At 41.4% G+C, this 19,135-nt stretch overlaps 1 protein-coding gene across 9 annotated transcripts in view; it reads left to right on the forward strand.

The window, feature by feature from the left end:
• Positions 1 to 1,398: 1,398 nt before the first annotated feature.
• The window catches only part of LOC129457527 (uncharacterized), a 55,620-nt gene continuing 37,883 nt past the window's right edge, over positions 1,399 to 19,135 (forward strand). For 6 of the 9 annotated variants that reach the window (XR_010114411.1, XR_010114410.1, XM_063612700.1 and 3 more), the window contains exons 1-2: positions 1,580 to 1,891; positions 17,304 to 17,435. Coding sequence is in view for 5 of the 9 variants with exons in the window: in XM_063612700.1 (XP_063468770.1) it covers positions 1,734 to 1,891; positions 17,304 to 17,435 (290 nt within the window). In the remaining 4 variants the exon portion in view is untranslated. Of the gene's footprint in view, positions 2,080 to 17,000; positions 17,123 to 17,303; positions 17,436 to 19,135 lie in introns of those variants that run through there. The other 3 variants (XM_055232773.1, XR_008649283.2, XR_008649288.2) reach the window with 3 other exon arrangements.

Consider the following 19,135-nt stretch of genomic DNA (forward strand, 5'->3'; position numbering starts at 1 on the left):
AGCCTGACCAACATGGCGAAACCCTGTCTCTACAAAAATACAAAATTAGCCAGGTATAGTGGCACATGCCTATAATCCAGCTACTTGGGAGGCTGAGGCAGGAGAATCACTCGAATCCGGGAGGCAGAGGTTGCAGTGAGCTGAGATCGTGCCATTGCACTCCAGCCTAGGCAATAAGAACAAAACTCTGTCTCAAAAAAAAAAAAAAAAAAAAATCCCTTCTTCTTTCAGATAACCCAAGTTTCCCCAAGTCCTGGTGGTAGGCCAACAGCCTCACAATTCCATAAATGCTTCCTTATCTGCTGAAAGCTCCAGCCCATTGACAACTGCTTTCTGAATTCTGAGGACGCTCCCTATCCTGTAGGTAATACAATAACAGGATAGAGGCTGCATCAAGAGAGATGAAGCCTGCAGCAATTTGGTAGCAGCTAACACCCCAAATACCCTGAGCTTCATCTGTATTCATTCCCCCCAGTGCTGTGGATGGCTCCTGTGGACTCCAGTTTATCTCAGCCTCAAAGCTAATAGAGTTAAACCAGCTGGTCAATTTAAACAGGAGCTGAAGCAGTGAGATGTTACTGTATTCTGAGATGGTGCTAATAAACTTTAATAGATTTCAGCTAACAATTTGGTATAAATTAGACATTGCACTGCTGCTGAGGTAATAACTTTTGGCACTAAATAACAGAAAATCAAGCTCTGTGATGTGCTTCAAAAGCACCTTCATCGAGCCTCCTAGATTCAGGCAGATTTCACTATTGATTACTGCTTACTCTTCCCCAAGCTTTAAGAAAACAGCAAACTGCTTCAAAATACACCCCCTCAAAAGGGGACCAGACTTTTTCCCTCACCTGCTCAGTAACTCATTTACATTAAAGAGCCCTTGGGCTTGAAATGGGTACAAGGTGGCTGGAAGACTTCTAAGGATGAGTCAGGAGCCAAGGTGTTAGACAATCCCCTTAAGAGCACTCAAACACTTGTTATATTTTTCTGGAATCTTCCAAAATATTTACCAGCGGAATGAAGTCTGTTTAACAATCGTTCCAATGTGAGCTCTGTGATGAGCATGGGTTAGGCGCTGGAGTCAATGGAGTATGTGGCAAGAGGCCTGACCTGGCGTTAGAAGAACTTGCTCAGGTCTTGGCTATGGCATTAATGATCTACATGACCTTAGGCAAGTGATTTAACTTCCCTGAGCCAGAGTTCCCACACTCACTTGCTTTAAAAGGATGTGAGGTGGGAGGAAGTTTGAGAATCCCTGTGAAAGTGCGTTGTAGGCTGGGAAGTGCTATCCAAACATATGTTGTGAGATTCAACAGGTTGTGGGACGTCTGGGTGGTCTAGGGTATACTAGGGTTCTGAAGCTCTGTGACATCATCGTGAGTCTCAGAAATGGCCAGAATGTTCCCTGCTGCAGCTGCATTGGCCCCATCTGCAGGTCCTCTTTGACACCTGCCTTACTCTCTCCCTCCACTCACACTCTGAGAACTGTGCTCAGGGGCAGCGCTACAACTTCCACATTGGTCTTCACAGGGCTTGAGTGATTCTTTCAATAACAGAACCCTGTGTGGAGGTTATTATTATGGAAACCTTTACCATATTTCATTGCATCTAAGACACATTTTTTTTTTGTGATTTAACATCTCTAAGGTTGGGTTATGTTTCTTCATCATTGTCAGGTTGGAGTTTAATTAGCAGCACATTTTTTTTTTTTCTTAATATCACATACAGTAATGGTGATCCATCTCACAATTGAGATCATCTTAGACGTGATGGAATATGGAATCGTGTGCCTGTTACAAGCCAGGCTGTTGTCTGGGTTCCAGAGACAGTGGAACCCCAGACAGCACCATCCTCTAGTGGTGTTCACATCCCACCACAGTGGAGTCAGGCAAGTCAAACAGGAACAAGTCAACAAGAGGATTTCATATGGTATTACATTTTGGAACAACATAACAGAAAAAAAAGATAAAGATGATCTAGAGTTTTAAGCTACTATTAAGAGGACAGTCCATGGGGGCGTCTCAGAGGAGGTGAAATCTAACACAGGAAGCTGAATTCTAGAAGGAAGATTACTTGGTAAGGTCCAGGACCAAGAGCTTTCTAGTGTGAGGGAATAGCCAGGTGGTCCCTACAATGAGAACTGTGTTAGCAGGATGTTACTTGTGGAGTCCTTATGTGCATAATTCTCTAAATATGTGCAAATGAGAATAGTCATAGATTTTCCCAAAGATCTTGTGCCTCTATCTTTCCTTGATTTTTTTAAAACCAAGCCCCCAGTCTACCTTCGTCAAGGACTGTCTTAGTTTCCTAGGGCTGCTCTAGTAAATTACCACAAACTTGAGTGGTTTAAAACAAGAGAAATTTATTTCATTATAGTTATAGAGGCCACCAGTCTGAAATAAAGGTGTCTGTAGGGCCATACTCTCTCTGAAGGATGTAGGGGAAAATGTGTTCTATGCTTTCTCATAGTTTTTGGTGTTAGCTGGAAATCCTTGTAATTCCTCAGCTTGGAGTAGACACATTGCTCCAAGTTCTGCCTCTGTAATCACAGGGCTTTCTCCCCATGCATGTCTGTCTGTTTTCCTCTTCTTACAAAGACATCAACCATGTCGGATTGGGACCCACTCTCATTCCGTATGACCTTGTCTTCACTTGATTACATCTACAAAGACTCTATAAAAGCATAGTCACAGGTACCAGGGATTAGGACTTCAACATATCTTTTTAGAGGACATGATTCAACTCATAACAGTTATCCTAATGATACATATCAAGAGGAGGCCTTAATGAAAGTCTGATGCCACTTTGATAACATGAGACCTTAACCCTCTCACCACCAAATAGATCTCCCACATTTTGTTTACTGAGAAGAAAAGTCATGACCCCTTCTTCAGGGTTCAGGATCCAAATGCCTGGTTTCCCTGTGAAGATTTTCTAATCTCTCTATTGGCCTAGGTGATTTTGGTGATAAGGTAAAAGCTTTATTTTGGTGGAAGATGGTCATCATGATAAACCTCCCTTATGGTAATCATTGATTGCAACAATTAATGACACAATTTTTGGAGTACATGGGTGGCATCCATAGCCAAGTGAGAAATTTCTAATAACTTGGTAGCCAGTTGTCATCAGGAGTACTAGTATTAAAATAGGTAGCTCGTTCCTCTGTCTATTCCTGTTATGATCTAATGCCACCTTTGAAAGTCATCATAAAATAATAGCTGGCATTTATTGAGTGCCTATCATGTGTTAGGTATTATGCCACATGGTTTAAATGTATTGTGAACCCATTTAATTATTGCAATAACCTCATGAAGTAGGTACTATTATTCTCCTCACTTTAAGTTGTGGGGAATGAAAGTTAGAAAAGCTTCTGTGTCTTGCATACTGTCACTAAGCTGGTGGGTGATGTAAAGAAGATTCAAATTTAACAGGCCTGGCTTGAAAGCTTGTGGGTGTAACCACTCTCTCTACTGCTCTTCAACAGGGCAGCCCCCTCATTTTATGCCAGACAAGGGAAATGATGTTCTCAAGGTCACACAGCTGAAAGATACCAGAACTGATTAAAGGACCCAGATTCTTCTGATTCCTGGGCCAAGTGCTTTCTCTGCTGCCCCTTGCTTTCCCAAGGCTTCATCAACATTCACAGCCCTGTGAAATTTCCCAGTGTGGTATCTGACCCCGATCCCTAAGAGCAAGCCTAAGATAGTCCATGAAAAGGTCCTGCTGGCAGAGGCTGGAGCCCTGACAGTGCCGCCCTGCACAGTGGACACCAGCCCCTGGGAAGTCCAGATGTTGCTCAGGAACGTATTGGTCATTGTGGGCAAAGCAGTGCCCCTTGATGTAAAGTGCTTTCTGGACCTCTATCATTGCTACAGAGCTAAGTCTGCTCCGTCTCAGCTCACTACTGGCTGAAGCACAGTGGGGTCACTCTTCTGAAATGGAACTAGATTCTAAGATTCTAAATCTGATCAGTTTCACCTTTCAAAGCTATTGGTTTCCTAAAATGCTGTCTCACAAAAGATTCTGAGACCAGGTACCTCGGTCTCCATTTGGGGAGGGGAACAGAGTGTCTTGGGGTCAGGGGTGGGAGGAAGGTTTCTCAAGTATATCTCTCCTTTCGTATTTGTTTTTTGAATGTTGTACCCTGTGAATATATGGGCTATTGAAAAGAAGGTCTGAAGTACAACCTTGGGTTGGTGAGAAAATACTAAATACATTGTAACCAGTTAGCAGTGTCTGCCGTGAGTGGGCATAAAGCAGTATCAGTACATGGACATTTCTTACCTCTGGATACTTGTCATAAGATTCATAATTTATAGCTCATGAGGATAGAGCTCCTTATTTCCCAGAGAGAAGATCGCAGGGCTGTTGTCAATGTTTTGCACATTTCCAGATCTTTTTCAAAGCTCATCACAGCTACGTGAGTGTCACAAAATGGGTTTTAACAACTTCTCAGCTGTGAGAGGAAGCAAGACCCCCAGGGATCTATTTCATGTCTAACCTCACTCCCTCTTGTTGCCTGCATAGAAAATAAGGAGTGGCATTTTTTGTTTCCCCCCAGGGGCGTCCTAACCTCATGCTCCCTGGTGTCACCCCTTCCTCCTTCTTCAGGAATTAGATTCCATTTTGGGCCAGGTGCAGTGACTAATGCCTGTAATCCCAGCACTTTGGGAGGCCCCGGCAGTGGGTGGATAGCTTGAGTTCAGGAGTTCGAGACCAGCCTGGACAACATGATGAAACCCTGTCTTTACTAAAAATACAAACATTAGCTGAGCGTAGTGGTGTGCACCTGTAATTCCAGCCATTTGGGTGGCTGAGGCAGGAGAAATGCTTGAACCTGGGAGGCGGAGGTTGCAGTAGCCAAGATTGTGCCACTGCGCTCTAGCCTGGGAGATAGAGTGAGATCTGTTTCAAAAAAAGAAAAGAAAAGAAAAAGATGAGCCTGTTTTGATGTTTCTGCCTGGAAAAACTACCCTCGACAAACACATTTGTTGCTCATGCATTATCTGTTGGCTATCTACCCATGTGCCCATCTGTTGAGATGGCAGTGTGCCTGATCCCAGGCCCTGAAGCTAGCCCCAGTAAACCTAGGTGCCAATCATCAGTGAGCTGGCTGCAGGAGACTTTGCCCTCTGGTGATCCTTCTCCCAACATTGCCTTGAGAAGACTGAGCCTGCAGGCATGCTTCCGGCTTTCTAGCCTGATTCTTGGGTGGGGAGGTATACTCCCCTTTGGGGATTCCCAGCTTAGGATGAGAGAGACTTGTCCCGTGGAGGATGAGCCCCAGTCTAAGCTGAGACTCTGTGTTGGAGGGAGAGGAGAGGTGGTGAACTTGAGACATGTGCTTAAGTCAAGTGGGATCCTGCCTGCCTGCACTGTGGAGAAAGGCAGGGATGTCAGTGTAGAGTGGAACCACATCTCTTCCACTGAATCCCATATGTGTGAGTGTGTGTATATGTGGGGTGGGGGGACTAAGTTCATCTACATCGCCAGTGATAAATCAAATGTCTTTATTTCCCTCCCTTGTTCCAAAATGGATTTGAAGAGACAGATAAAATATGCTAATAAGGGCACATTTCCATCGCTGGTGATACATTTAGGCTCCAAAATGCACCTGGCAGGGTGGAGGTAGAAAATTAACTGTGGCTTATGTCCTAGCATCAGCCACACAGTATGAATGAGAATATGAATGAATGATAGAGGTTCCCTCACAGATGGCTTTGTTAATGAAATGTGATTACCTATTTGTTTACCTTATATTTTGAGCAACTACTGTATGCCAGCGACCCTTCTGGGCTATTGGGAGGTAGTACCAAGCAAGATAGACAAGCCCTCTGCTCCCAGAGGGCTTATCTTCTATCAGGGAACAGACAAAAACAAATAAATGAATGCACAATGAAAACTGGGCAGAGCTCAAAAACTTTTCTCTTGCCCTGTGGAAAATAGCAGAATAGAAACTGGCATACATGTGTGTATTAACCCACTTTCATACTGCTATAAAGAAATACCTGAGACTGGGTAATTTATAAAAGTAGAGGTTTAACTGACTCGCAGTTCCACATGGCTGGGAAGGCCTCAGGAAACTTACAATCATGGCAAAGATGAAGGGGAAGCAAGGACCTTCTTCACAAGGCAGCAGGAGGGAGAAAGAGAGAGAAGGAGGAACTTCCAAACACCTATAAAAGCATCAGATCTCGTGAGAACTCACTCACCGTTATGAGAAAGGCATGGGGGAAACCGCCTCCATGATCCAATCACCTTCTTCTCTCGACATGTGGGAATTACAGGTCCCTCCCTCCACACATGGGGATTACAATTGGAGATGAGATTTGGGTGGGGACACAGAGCCAAACCATATCAACCTGTTAAGGCATCACCTGTATTTGCTAGATGGTTTCCAAAGAGCCCCCTGCCACAGCACACATACTCATGTATGTAAACATATACACTCACATGTACACACACTGTCTTCTTGAACTTGGAATGCTGCTGAGAGATACATTATTTTTTCCTGTCAAATTTGCAAGAAGCATACCTCTATGACTAGACTGGGGGTCTTGTCGAGAATCCAGAGAGATCCCAGTTTGCTTGGATCAGTTGTCCGCTTTCTGTACCTCAAACCATAACATCTGGGCACCTCTTTGCAGCCCTAACACCTGTGTGATGACTCTGGATACGTGTGGGAAAGGTCCGTGGATTCTGGGTCGTGTCCTCCCATGTATCCACCCTGGAAAGCTGCAAAGGTGGGAGAATGGCTAGTGTAGAATCAGGGCACGTGAGAGGTGACTTGGGAGAAATTACCAAATAGGATCCTCTACTTCTAAGATTCCATCTGCCTTAGAGACTGTGATTCCTGGAAGATTCCAGAGCTCTGACTTCCTTAGGTTGCTTAAATGCTCAGGAGTTTGAAGAGTGATGGGAACCATGGCTTGGTCGTATGATTGAAGATATTTGGGTGTCAGGGAGACAATACCATCTAGATCTGAGGGATGGCAGTCAGAAAAATGTCATCTTCTATGGGATGGAGACTGAGTCTCCTTTTTAGCATACAAGGGACACTCTGATTATGTCTAATAACCAAATCATCCATGAGTAGCCTGGTATAGTGCTCAGTCAGCCAGGGTGGTTATCTCCAATTATACCCAGCAGGATTAAGAACCTAATGCCCATTAAGTTCTCCATGGCTAGTGAGTGAATTCCTATGAGAGAGATAGAAGAGAATGTGATAACGGGACTATCTCATGTGCTGAGATGGGAGTAGACTATGAGCCCCAGGCAGTCTACTATGTAAATGGTGGGAAGGATGGTATTGTCTATCACTACATTATCAAGATCTACCATAACAATGCTGGTCCAAGGTAGGATTCAATAATATTGGTGTGATGAGTGAATGAATGAATGGTAGTAACTGTTCTTTTCCTCAAAATGAAGTAAATGTGATGGGAACATTTTTGATGCTAGTACCCATAGTGCAGAGAAATTGGTAGTGCTGGTGATGATGATGAGGGAAAGGGAAATTATTATTAGACTGAGAGACAACATGCTACCTTGGTGCTGGCTGCAAAATCCCAGCATAAATCAAATTGTCACAGATAAAAAGTAATAATCACCATTGTGGGTGACAGTATGGATGGACAGGCAACTTTCTGCAACTTTTGTAGGAGCATAATTTGGTGTACTACCTCTCTGGAGATGCATGTTGGCAATAAGTTTCAAAAAAATTTAAATACGTGTGATGGTCCAGCTGGGCCCAGCTAAACTAGGACACATAAACTAGTTTACAGGTTTATCCTAAGATATCTAAGGATTTACATGGGTGCTTAGCTACTAGGGAGATCCTTTATAGTTTGTTGAACATAGCAAAATATTGGAAATAGCTTAAACATCCTCCAAGAATGGGCTGGTTGAGTAAATGGTGGCACTTCCATATCCTGGAATACCATGCTGCCATTTAAACAGCATTGTAGACATATTTGTCGACATAGAAGCTTGTGTATTTATTAGGATCTGGTTAGGCTGCAGGTAACAGAGAAGAAAAAAAGTGTTGCTTTAACAACAGAAAAAGAAGTTGGTTTCTACTGTGGCTTGAATGTTTGTTCCCTCCCAAGCATGGGTTGAAGTTTAATTATAACAGTATTAAGAGACAGGACCTTCAAAAGGTGATTAGGCCGTGAGGGCTGTGCTGTGATGAATGATTAATGCTGTTATCTCAGGAGGGAGTCCCTTATAGAAGGATGAGTTTGGCCCCTTTTTGCTTCTCTCCCTCACCCTCTCTGGCCGTTCCACCATGGAATGATGCAGCTAGAACACTCTTGTCGGATGCGGGTCCCATGATCTTGGATGTCCCAGCATTTAGAACTGTGAGAAGATAAATTTCTGTTCATTATAAATGATCTAGTCTGTGGTTTTGTCTTAATGGCAAACGAACTAAGAGTTCCTCTCTTATGCGAGAGTTCAGGGTTATGTTGGGGGCTCTTCAGTCTTCTAGGATCAAGCTTCCAGATTTTTGCTGTCAGGATTGGTTAAAAAAAAAAAAAAAAGCCTTGGCACTGGGTAGCCATCAAAGTGTTATAAGCAGCACGTGGCTTTCCTCTGCCTTCTTTGCAAAGATGTCCTCATTCTTCTCAATGAAGTTGGGAGTTGTTCTAGTTTGTGGGACTCATGAAAACTCAGACAGTGCATATGAGGACTTTAGACAAAGAAGTAAAGAATATGGGGCTCCACATAGTCATGACTCTGTATCCCTGAGTAAGCTGCTTTTAATTTTTGTTGGCTGTTTCACTTCCATTATATTCTCAGTTAATAAACAGTGAAAGTTTAGAGAAACATCTCTCTGTTTTTTTTTCAGCTTTGAAGCCACAATAGCAAATGAAAGGCATATGTGAAGGATAAATCAGGTTTATTTTAGTACTTCCCAGCATATCCCCATGTGTAATTGTGTTGGGTGATCTCTAAGACACCAAGAAGTGTTTGTAAAGATTTTCTTTACAAGCCTACATTTGCAGCCTTCTATGAAAGTGAGGCAGCATTTACTCATTAGGATGGACCCTGAAGCAAGGAAAACATCACCAGTCTTACTGGAACACTCAATTCAGTCAAATTAGATAGGAGAGCATCACTTCAACACCAGCTTTGCAAGGCCATGGCCTCAAGCCAAAATAACTACCACTAAGTGTTGACTATGATTACTTCTGGGGAGGCAATAGAGTTCTCGGAAGCTGGGTGGGGTATGACAATTAGGGGGTCCCAAAGGACTGAAGTCAATAGGGGAGGTGGTGACATGTTAGTGGTGGACAATAAAGCCTCGTTTTACTGGGTTGGAAAGAGTTAGCCCAGCACTGGTCTTGATAGAGGCCTTAGCAGTTTAGCAATTTATACTTTATTTGATAGCAACTCCCACTCTGTTGTTTTTAATAGGTCCTTTAAATTTGCATTTTCACCAGAGGCACTTAAAACTAAGATAGAGAGAACTCAGTGATGAGAGTGCTTTGTTATAGAAGGGACTCTTTGGGCTGCAAAAAATGGCAATGAACTTGAGTGAGCTAATGTACAGGGAAACTTCTATCAAAGAATCAGAGGTAGTCTATACACCCTGGGGCAAGAAGTTTGGTGGGAGAACTATAACGCCATTAGGAGTCTGGTGAACTTAACTGACAAGTGCTCTCTGATTGTTGGTAGGAATACAGGGTCCATGGTGGCTGTCACAAAATAGCTACCTTGTCCACCTTCCAAGTCCGCATCATCCTATAGTTTCAGCATCCAAAGTTAACTGGTACTGTTTCTTCATGCTCTGATTCAGAAATCTGAAACAATCAAATGTGACTGGCACAGTCTAGGTCAGGTGCTTATCCAATCAGCTGTGGTTGATGGGGGTGGCAGTCCATGTGGGGCTCATGAGAGCTGAGTCTTTGAAAAAATGAAAAGGGCAGATACTCTAAGAAGGAATGTGGAGTGGGTATAAATAATCAACAGAGAACATCATTTGTGTCTATAACATATTTACCTAAAAAGAGAAGCAAATATGCTAAGCTCACAGCCTACGCAGTAGGTTCTTAGGAGACAGGAAGACAATCTGTGTGCTGTGCTGCCCCCCTCTTTGGGCTTCTCTCCTTACTTCTTTACCAGTTTTCTAATTACTACCAGCAGAGCAATCAATACAAGGTTATCAACAATAGGAACAAGTTAATTAAGATGAGCAAGTTAATCAGGTAATTAAATGGCCTTCCCTCAAAAGGTGAGCCTGTCGAGGTGTTAGTGACATTAGGTCACATCAAGTTGTCTTTCTGCAGGCATACGGGAATCATGGTAACTGTGGATCATGCCAGCCAGAACCACGATTTATAATCCTCCTCCATGTGCACAGGATTTCTTTGGTCTTATCCACAGTAAGCTCATATTCCAATGCAAACTCCCAGAGCCTTGATTTTGTTCCCAATGTATGAGCCCTTTGTGTCAGGGGCAGACCTGGGTAGCTTAGTAACCCAATACATATTCTTTCCTTTTACCTGATAAACAAAACTCCAGTCTATCATTGGTGTGCCTGCTTAAAGACTACATTTCCCAGCATTCCTTGCAGCTGGAAAGTAGCCAAGGAAATTAGGTGAACATCATCGAATAGTTCTTCTGCACTTCTTTGAATGGCTGATCTGGCTAGGAGACATGCCCTTTCTATTTCTGTTGCATATTTTAGAGTTCTGTGGTTTCCTTTTTCTAAAAAAATAAAAAACTATTTTTTGCCCAGATTTTATATTTTTTTCATTTGTTTCAAGAGAATGTGTAATTGATTGTTGAAGCATTTCTGTCTCCTTTAAAATCCTTGTTAGGCAATTCCAGCATCTGATTCATCTGAGCGTTGGTGTCAGTTGATGGTCTTTTTTAGTTCGCTTGTGTTTTGCTTGGTTCTCAGTGTCATGGCTTTTTAGTGTATACTGGACATTTTGGCTATTATGTTAGGAGACTCTGGATCCTGTTTTAATCTTTTATTTTAGCAGGCAGTCAGCCTGTTTAGGTTTAGCACAGAGGTCTTGGCATACTTTCGTGGACTGTGGTTCCAAAGGCAGTTTAATTTTCAGAGCCTTTGTGATGTTGTTTTGGTCTGCTTGGTGTATCTGGTGATGCCTGAAGAGACAGAGGAGTTTCTGCAGGCCAGCAGAAAGGTGACACTTGGTGGGGGAGGAGAATCTCAGGTCCTGTGAGGAAGAACAGCACTTCTCCCGGATGCTTATTTTCAAGTAGCAAAAAAGTAGAACCCTGGTCCTGTGAACTGGAACCCACCATACCAGCTTTAGGCTAAATAAGCTTTAGGCTACTCTTTTCTTACGTAAGAGAAAAAAAAAATTGTATCTTGTTTTAGCCACTGTTATTCGTGTTTTCTGTAATATACTTGGTATGATTTGGCTGTGTCCCCGCTCAAATCTCATCTTTAATTGTAGCTCCCGTAATTCCCAAGTGTTGTAGGAGGGACCTGGTGGGAGAGAAATGAATCATGGGGGACAGTTTGCTCATACTGTTCTCATGGTAGTGAGTAACTCTGATGAGATCTGATGGTTTTATTAAGACAGATCCCCCTTTCACTTGGCTCTCATTCTCTCTTGTCTGCCACCATGTAAGACGTGACTTTTGTCTTCTGCCATGATTGTGAGGCCTCCCTAGCCATGTGGAACTGTGAGTCCATTAAATCTCTTTTGTTTTTTTTAATAAATTACCCTGTCTTTCATATGTCTTTATCAGCCTCATGAAAATGGACTAATATACAAAACTTAATCCTATTGCCATAAGAGGGAGGAGGATAGAACTGGGAGTCCCCAAAGTTGGCCGACTCTTGTTCTTCTAGCTAAGTAATTGCCAGCCCCATGTCTATGGCCTATGCCACCATCCTTGGCTACAGGAATTTTCTCCTCCAAATCAGAGAATGCTTTCCTGTGTGAAGGGACAGAGTGACTATGTTTAGAGATTAGAGTCTGGTCAGCCTGAGTCTGAATCCCAGCTTTATCACTGGCTTTGTGACCTCATGCATGTCACTTCAGTTACAATTGAACAAAGGATAATAGTAACTGTGAATCAAGGTTGTTATGAAGACTAAAATATATAATGCACATTTGGCCATCACCATCATCTTCTACCTGTAGCAAACATTATTTCAGAAGAAATGGGTCACATAAAACACAGCATGTAAATAACCAGAGCTAACATTTACAGAGCACTTATTAAGAACCAGGCACTGGCTTACACACTTTGTGTTAACTCATTGAGTCCATACACACTCATGAAGTAGTTATTATAATTATAACCATTGTTCCCCTTTAATAAGCCATGGGACTCAAAGGAAGCTGAGAACTTTGTCTCAGTTACACAGCTAGCAAGAACTGGAGCTGAGATGTGATCCCAGGTCTGTCCAACTCCAGAGCAAAGTTTTAACAAAATAGATTATTGAACAGAGAGATATCTCTCAGATTTGGGGATACTAACAATTAATTCACTTCATTCATTCAGCCATTCAAGTAGTATCCATTGAGTTCTTATTCTGTATCAGTTGTGTGGTAGGCACTGCTATGGTTTGAATGTTTGTGTCTTTCTAAAATTTGTGTTAAAACTTAATCACCAATGCAATGGTATTAAGAGGAGGGGCCATCAGGAGGTGATTAGGTCATGAGGCCCTGCCCTTATGAATGGAATTAGTGCCCTTGTAAAAGATCTTGAAGAAGTCTGTTTGGTCCTTTTTGCTCTCTCATTTTGCTATGTGAGGATGCACCAAGAAGAAACCATCTTGAAAGCAGAGACTGAGCCCTTTGCAGACATCAAATCTTCTGGTGCCCTGATGTTGGACTTCCCAGCCATCAGGACTGTGAGAAATAAATCTCTATGATGTATAATTTACCAGATTTCAGGTATTTTGTTATAGCAACAGAAATGGACTAAGACAGGCACTATACATACAAAGATGTACAAAACATGGCCATACTTTCAAGGGGGCTTCCAGTGTAATTGCAGGAGGTAGACATGTAAAGAAATGTGTGCCCTAAAAATTTAGAGGCATGTATATATGGAGTTCATTTGGAGCATACAGCACAAAGAAGTCAATTCTCAGGGAATGAAGGAATATTTGGCCCCATATCCCAGAAAGCCAACTCTGCAACATTTCCTGAAAGGTCTATTTTCTAATAGAATTTTGAAGAATCTCTAATTTCTTGTTTTGCTTGTGACAAAGAAGCATGACAGCACGTGCCAAATATACCTTAACAAAGGCTTTTGTTAATTGTGAAGGAAAGGATCCATGCTTCGTTTAAAGCTGGAAAGTACTAGAAGGTGCCTCAGCAGACAAGGCACTTCCCTTTCTAGAGCACATGGGAAGCTCCAGGGCAGGTTAGGTTTGGCTTCTGTTTCTATTGTTGTTCCCTGACACCTCATCTGCCATTACCCACTCACAGCTTCCACTAGTAGGCACCTGATGGTTGGGTTGATGAGGAAAAGTCCACACAACAAGAGAGATGGCAGCCAAGTAAAAAAAACAAAGGCTGAGCAGGGGTTGAAAGGCAGGTGCTCTTGAATCTTTTCACTAAGCACCACAACATTTCTTTTTCTCAAAAGCAAATGAAGTTCAAAACTTCTGCACTTAGAAAGATACTATGATGAAGCCATGCACGGTGGCTCACGCCTGTAATCCCAGCACTTTGAGAGGCCGAGGTGGGCAGATCTCTTAAGGCCAAGAGTTGAGACCAGGCTGGCCAGCATGGGAAAACCCTGTCTCTACTAAAAATACAAAAATTAGCTGAGTGTGTTGGCAAGTGCCTGTAATCCCGGCTGCTATATGAGAATCACTTGAACCCAGGAGGTGGAGGTTGCAGCGAGCTGAGATGGTGCCACTGCACTCCAGCCTGGGTGATAGAGTGAGACTGTCTCACAAAAGAACTAAAAGGAAAGAAAAAGAAATAAAGAAAGAAAGAAAGAGGAAGAAAGAAAGAAAGAAAGAGGAAGAAAGAAAGAAAGAAAAAGAAAGAAAGAAAAAGAAAGAAAGAAAGAGAGAAAGAAAGAAAGAAAGGAAGAAAGAAAGAAAGAAAGAAAGAAAGAAAGAAAGAAAGAAAGAAAGAAAGAAAGAAAGAAAAAACAAAATGAAAATGAAAACCACAGGTTGGGAGAAAATATTTGCAAAACATCTGACAAAGGGCTTATATCCAGAATATATGAAGAACTCCTACAACTCAATAAGACAGATGACCTAATAAAAAATGAAAACAAGATTTGAATAGTCAACTCACAAAATAAAGTACCCGAATGGAGAATAAGCACATGAAAAGATGCTCACATTCTTAATTATCAGGGGAATGTAAATTAAAACGATAATGACATATCACTACACACCTGCTAGAATGGCTAAAATTAAAATGATTGGGAAACCAAGTATTGAGAAGGAGGTGGAGCAACTAGAATTTTCATACATTGTTGCAGGGTTGTAAAATGATATAATCACTTTGGAAACAAGTTTGGTAGTTCTTTAAAAAGTTAAACATTTATTTCCCATATAATCCAGTTATTTTACTCATGGAGGGTTACCCAAAACAAATGAAAGCATCTATTTATAAAAAGAAAAACTATACAATAATTTCATTGTAGTTTTATTCATAAAAGTCCAAATTAGAAACAATCTAAATGCCCTCAGTATGAGTTTTATTAAATGTAAATGGCCTAAATGTTTTCAATAATTATGTAAGTTGTGGACCATCATTTAATTAACTAGTCTCTATTGTTTGACACCTAGGTCATTTGTGATATTTTTGTCATATCATAAGTAAAACTACATTTTCATAGCTAAATTTGTGCACAAATCATAATTATTTTTTAAGATACATCCTAGAAGAACATTTTTTGAGTCAAAGGTTGGAAATATCTTAAGGCTTTTGATATATTAATTTCATACATATATAGTTATTTGGTAAATCACCTATAACTAGGGAAATCTGAACTATCTTCAAATGGGATATTTTAAAGCAAGCTTGTCCTGCATGTGGCCCAGGATGGCTTTGAATGCGGCCCAACAAAAATTTGTAAACTTTCTTAAAACATTATAAGAAATTTTTTGTGATTTTTTTTGCCCATCAGTTGTCACTGGTGTTAGTGTATTTTATGTGTGGCCCGAGACAATTCTTCTTCCAGTGTGGCCCAGGGAAGCCAAAAGACTGAACACCCCTGTTTTAAAGTGTGTGCCAGTTGAGAAGAGGAGGATGGTACCTCATTGGTGTCTTAGTATGCATTTTTCTGATTGCTTCTACCACCCTTTTCTTGCTGTTTTGGCTGTAACAGGATTGGCCCAAGGAGTTTATCATGACTAAGCTCAAAGGGTGGAGCAGCAGCAAACATGGATCACTTCTGACTCTCTAAGTCACCCGACCCCAGGGTCAACCAGCTAATATTGGTCTTGACATTAAACAGATCCCCAGGTAGCAGGAGTCTCTGAGCCAAATCCTTAGCTCAATTGCAGCACTGGCCAGATGGGAGAAAAAATGTCTCAGTGCCCAAGCATCATGGTCCAATTTCAGACAGCTAAAACCTGGAGAAAGTGAACTAATTCACACTAAAGGGGTAAGTGCTACTATGGCCAACACCCCTCCTATTATCATCTCCTTCACAAGCACACAGATCTGTTAAGACTTTGATCCAGTTCCTATGCTCTCCGTTGGGGAATCAACACCACCAAAAAGAAAAAAAAAGTAAAACTCAAGGAGCATCTCTACTTCTCTATTCTCCTTCTAGATTTATCAGAGATGGAGACCAAATAAATGCTTTCTAGTAATTATAGAAAAACAAAGATCTTACTGGTAGAGGGGTCGATTTTTCTTTTCTACAACATTCCAAGCATTAGCACATGCCCCTGACTTTTGTTCGACTTTTCCTGGCCAGAGAGAAAGACTGTTTATCCTTCAGTCTGAAAGAAAACCTTGGGACGGGAATTCTCCATAAAGGCGGAATTGTCGGTGCTGGTAAAAGAACAATGTTGTGTATTGTGAACACGAAAATTGATGAGGTCAGAACCACTCCAGGGACATGAAAATATATATTTATGTAAGAGGCAGTGAAATTTGTCTGCAATTAAGTTTTACCAAAACTCTCAAATCTGTTGTTTGGTTTTAAGCAGATGTTGAAAAGGTTTATCCTGGATTCTGTCTTTATTGATAGGATGTCTTTTGATCTGCAGCCAAATGAGAAATCTGGATGTTATTTTGGATTTGGAAATTTCTTTTAAATAAACATATTAGTTAAGTATGTAAATCTGCTTATCATCACTTCGGGCATATTGCCAGGGTGGGAAACATCTGGGGCCTGGTGTCAGCCGACTTATTAATTCACACTTAGAGTATGTTTCACCCAGGTTACTGCTGAATACTGTTGTCTTGATTGCCTAAGTCAGCTGTGTCTTGACAACAGTTAGTTACAAGTTTCAAGGCTTAAATTTTGACTCATGAGAAATTCATGGAGTGGGGTCTGCCTGGACCTAGCGATTTAGCCTTCTAGCCCCCTTTAGGATTGATTTTGGAAATTAATTGTTAACATTTTGGATTATAAATGACAGAGATCTGTGTTATTTATCTGAACCGACCAGCATGTAATTCCAGGAAGGGATTATATGGCCTGCTCCTGATAAGCACTGAAGTGGGGTCATTAATAGAACTTTCTGCTGTAAAACTCTCACCACTTTATGGAAGTGCCTCTCCCTCCAGTTCAAAGGATACTCAATCGACTTCAACCTGTAAGTCTAGGGTGAATCATTTTGTCTGGCAGGCTGGTAGGTAATGAATGGGTGCAGCCTAGCATTCTTATTAATACAGGTAATGTGGGATACAGATCCGGGGAATGTGCTGCTCCTCATCTGCTTCTATACCAAGAAATGAACACCATGGAATGAATGTGTTTGGAGAGCACCCTCATGAATGAAGAATTTGCACTCAACAGCAAAAGTGATTGTAGACATTGGTTGACAGAGCAGCTGGAATTCACATTCTGAGGCCCTGAAGAAGTGATTTGTGACAAAAAGGAGTTTGAGCAAAGCTGTGTTTATGTGTGTCTTCTGGTTAGTCCTTACAAAGCGTCTGAAAGACTTTTTTGGTCTTCCTCGGCATTAGCTAGGGTAAGTAATACTAGCTACTATAAGGAAGAGTCCTCAAATTTCCGTGACATAAGAGAAATGAAATTGTGTTTCTATGTCACATTCTTGTGCAATGTGGGACAGCAGGGCAGGGAGTGGGTCGGCTCCACATGGTCATTCATGGATGACATTCTTTCTGTCTTGTCACTGTGCCGTCTTCTAGGACTTTGAAGTCCTCCATTGGATCTGCTTGGAAGATGAGGGAAATGAGAGAGTATGGAGAGAGATTTTGTAAGTCAGGTCTGGAAGTAGTCATTGTTCAGAATCCAGCCACGTGGCTACATGAAATTGTAAGGTAAGTTGGAAAATATGCTCAAGTTGTATGCTCAACAGAAAACATTTGATATATATTTAGTCTTGCAGTAGGCATCTTGACTATAATAATAACAAAGATTATCATAACAATAGCTAACAGTTATGGCATATGTAATACATGCCATGCTCTGAGCTAAATGTCTTGCAATGCATCATCTCATTTAATGTTATTAATTCCATTCTGTAGATGAGTAGTAAACTGAGGCTCAGGGAGCTGAAATGATCCTCACAGTCACATGACCAATAAATTCTGCAGCTGAGACCTAAACCCAGAGTACACTTGACTTTGGGTCACATGAGCTCGGTTATTTTCTCCCCATGCACATCTTCAGACTCCTCTGTCCAGCGTTGGGTCAACCCTGTCTCCTCTCTTCCTCTTTCTCTAGGCTGACACAGGTCGTTTTACTGACCAAGACCTAAAAATTTTCATTTAAATCCCCTGTCACTAACACAAACCTACAGTAAATCCTAGTAGGGGAAAGATACTTGAATATTCAGTCATAAACAATGCAAACTTCCTGCTCTCGGATGAGAAATGGCTAAAATTGGTACCACAGACATTTTAAGTCCCAAATATCACTCCAGTTAAAATTTTCCTCTTTATAAGTAGAAGTAGTGATGCTTAACAAACATTTAAGTGATTCCTCCAACTCCTCATAATTCTAAAAAATAGGGGTCATTATATTTTTTGTTTTATTCCAAACTTTTTTTTTCAAAATAAGAAACATATTTTTCTATAAACTGTTATTTCCTCTTTACTCACAGTAACTGTCCTAGCAGTTGAGTTTCAAGACAATTTAATTTCTTTTCCCCCTCCCACCCCCTTTTCTCTAGCTCCCTCTTCCCTTCCTACCTTCCTCTTCCCTTCCTACCTTCCTCTTCCCTCCCTACCTTCCTCTTCCCTCCTTCTCTGTCTTCCTTTCATTTAATATTTTCTAATCACCAATTTCATACTAGATTTATTATAATAACAAAGATAGCCAAGGTTTCTCCTTTCAATGGGCTTACATCTGGTTTTCTACAGCAAAATAAAGTTCTTAATTTCTGTAAGAGTTTTGTCCATGTGAAAAGAGATGAGGACCACAAAGTAGCTTACAACCTGAGTGTGAGGAAATTTCACAAATCGCCCCAGCAAAGCAACTTGCTTGCAGATATCACGTATGTGGGATTCAAATCTGAACCATATGAAAAGAGAAATTTTATTTTTTGTTCACAAATACATACTTTTGAATAAATGACAAGTAATAATACAAAATTTTTTAGTGAGATAAAAGGAGTAGACATCAAGGAAGAAATCAGATGGAGGTAGCATAGAGACTGGATCTTCATTGTGACTAGGGGACCCTACTGGGATGGAACATAAACATCTGATGGCAGGAAGTAATCATGGGTCACTCAGCTCACTCAGTGTTATCCATGTACCAATTGCCATACTCTGTTAGGTGTGAAAGGGCCAGAGTAGAGATGAGAAGTAAATGTGACTGTCTTTAGGTCTCTTGCCAGCACAAGGTCCATATTGCTGGGATAAAGAGACCAGTTCTCCTCCTACTCATTCCCTACTCTATTGTATCCTGGGCCATGTGGCTTTCCTGGAAGTGGGGAAGCCATGAGCCATTGGTTGGCAAGGCCTGTGGACATGGATAAATAGAACTCTGCCTGCCCTCCAGAGAGTGGCTGGAA

The sequence above is a fragment of the Symphalangus syndactylus genome, chromosome 11 (assembly GCF_028878055.3).
Source record: "Symphalangus syndactylus isolate Jambi chromosome 11, NHGRI_mSymSyn1-v2.1_pri, whole genome shotgun sequence".
NCBI classification, from domain to species: Eukaryota; Metazoa; Chordata; class Mammalia; order Primates; family Hylobatidae; genus Symphalangus; species Symphalangus syndactylus.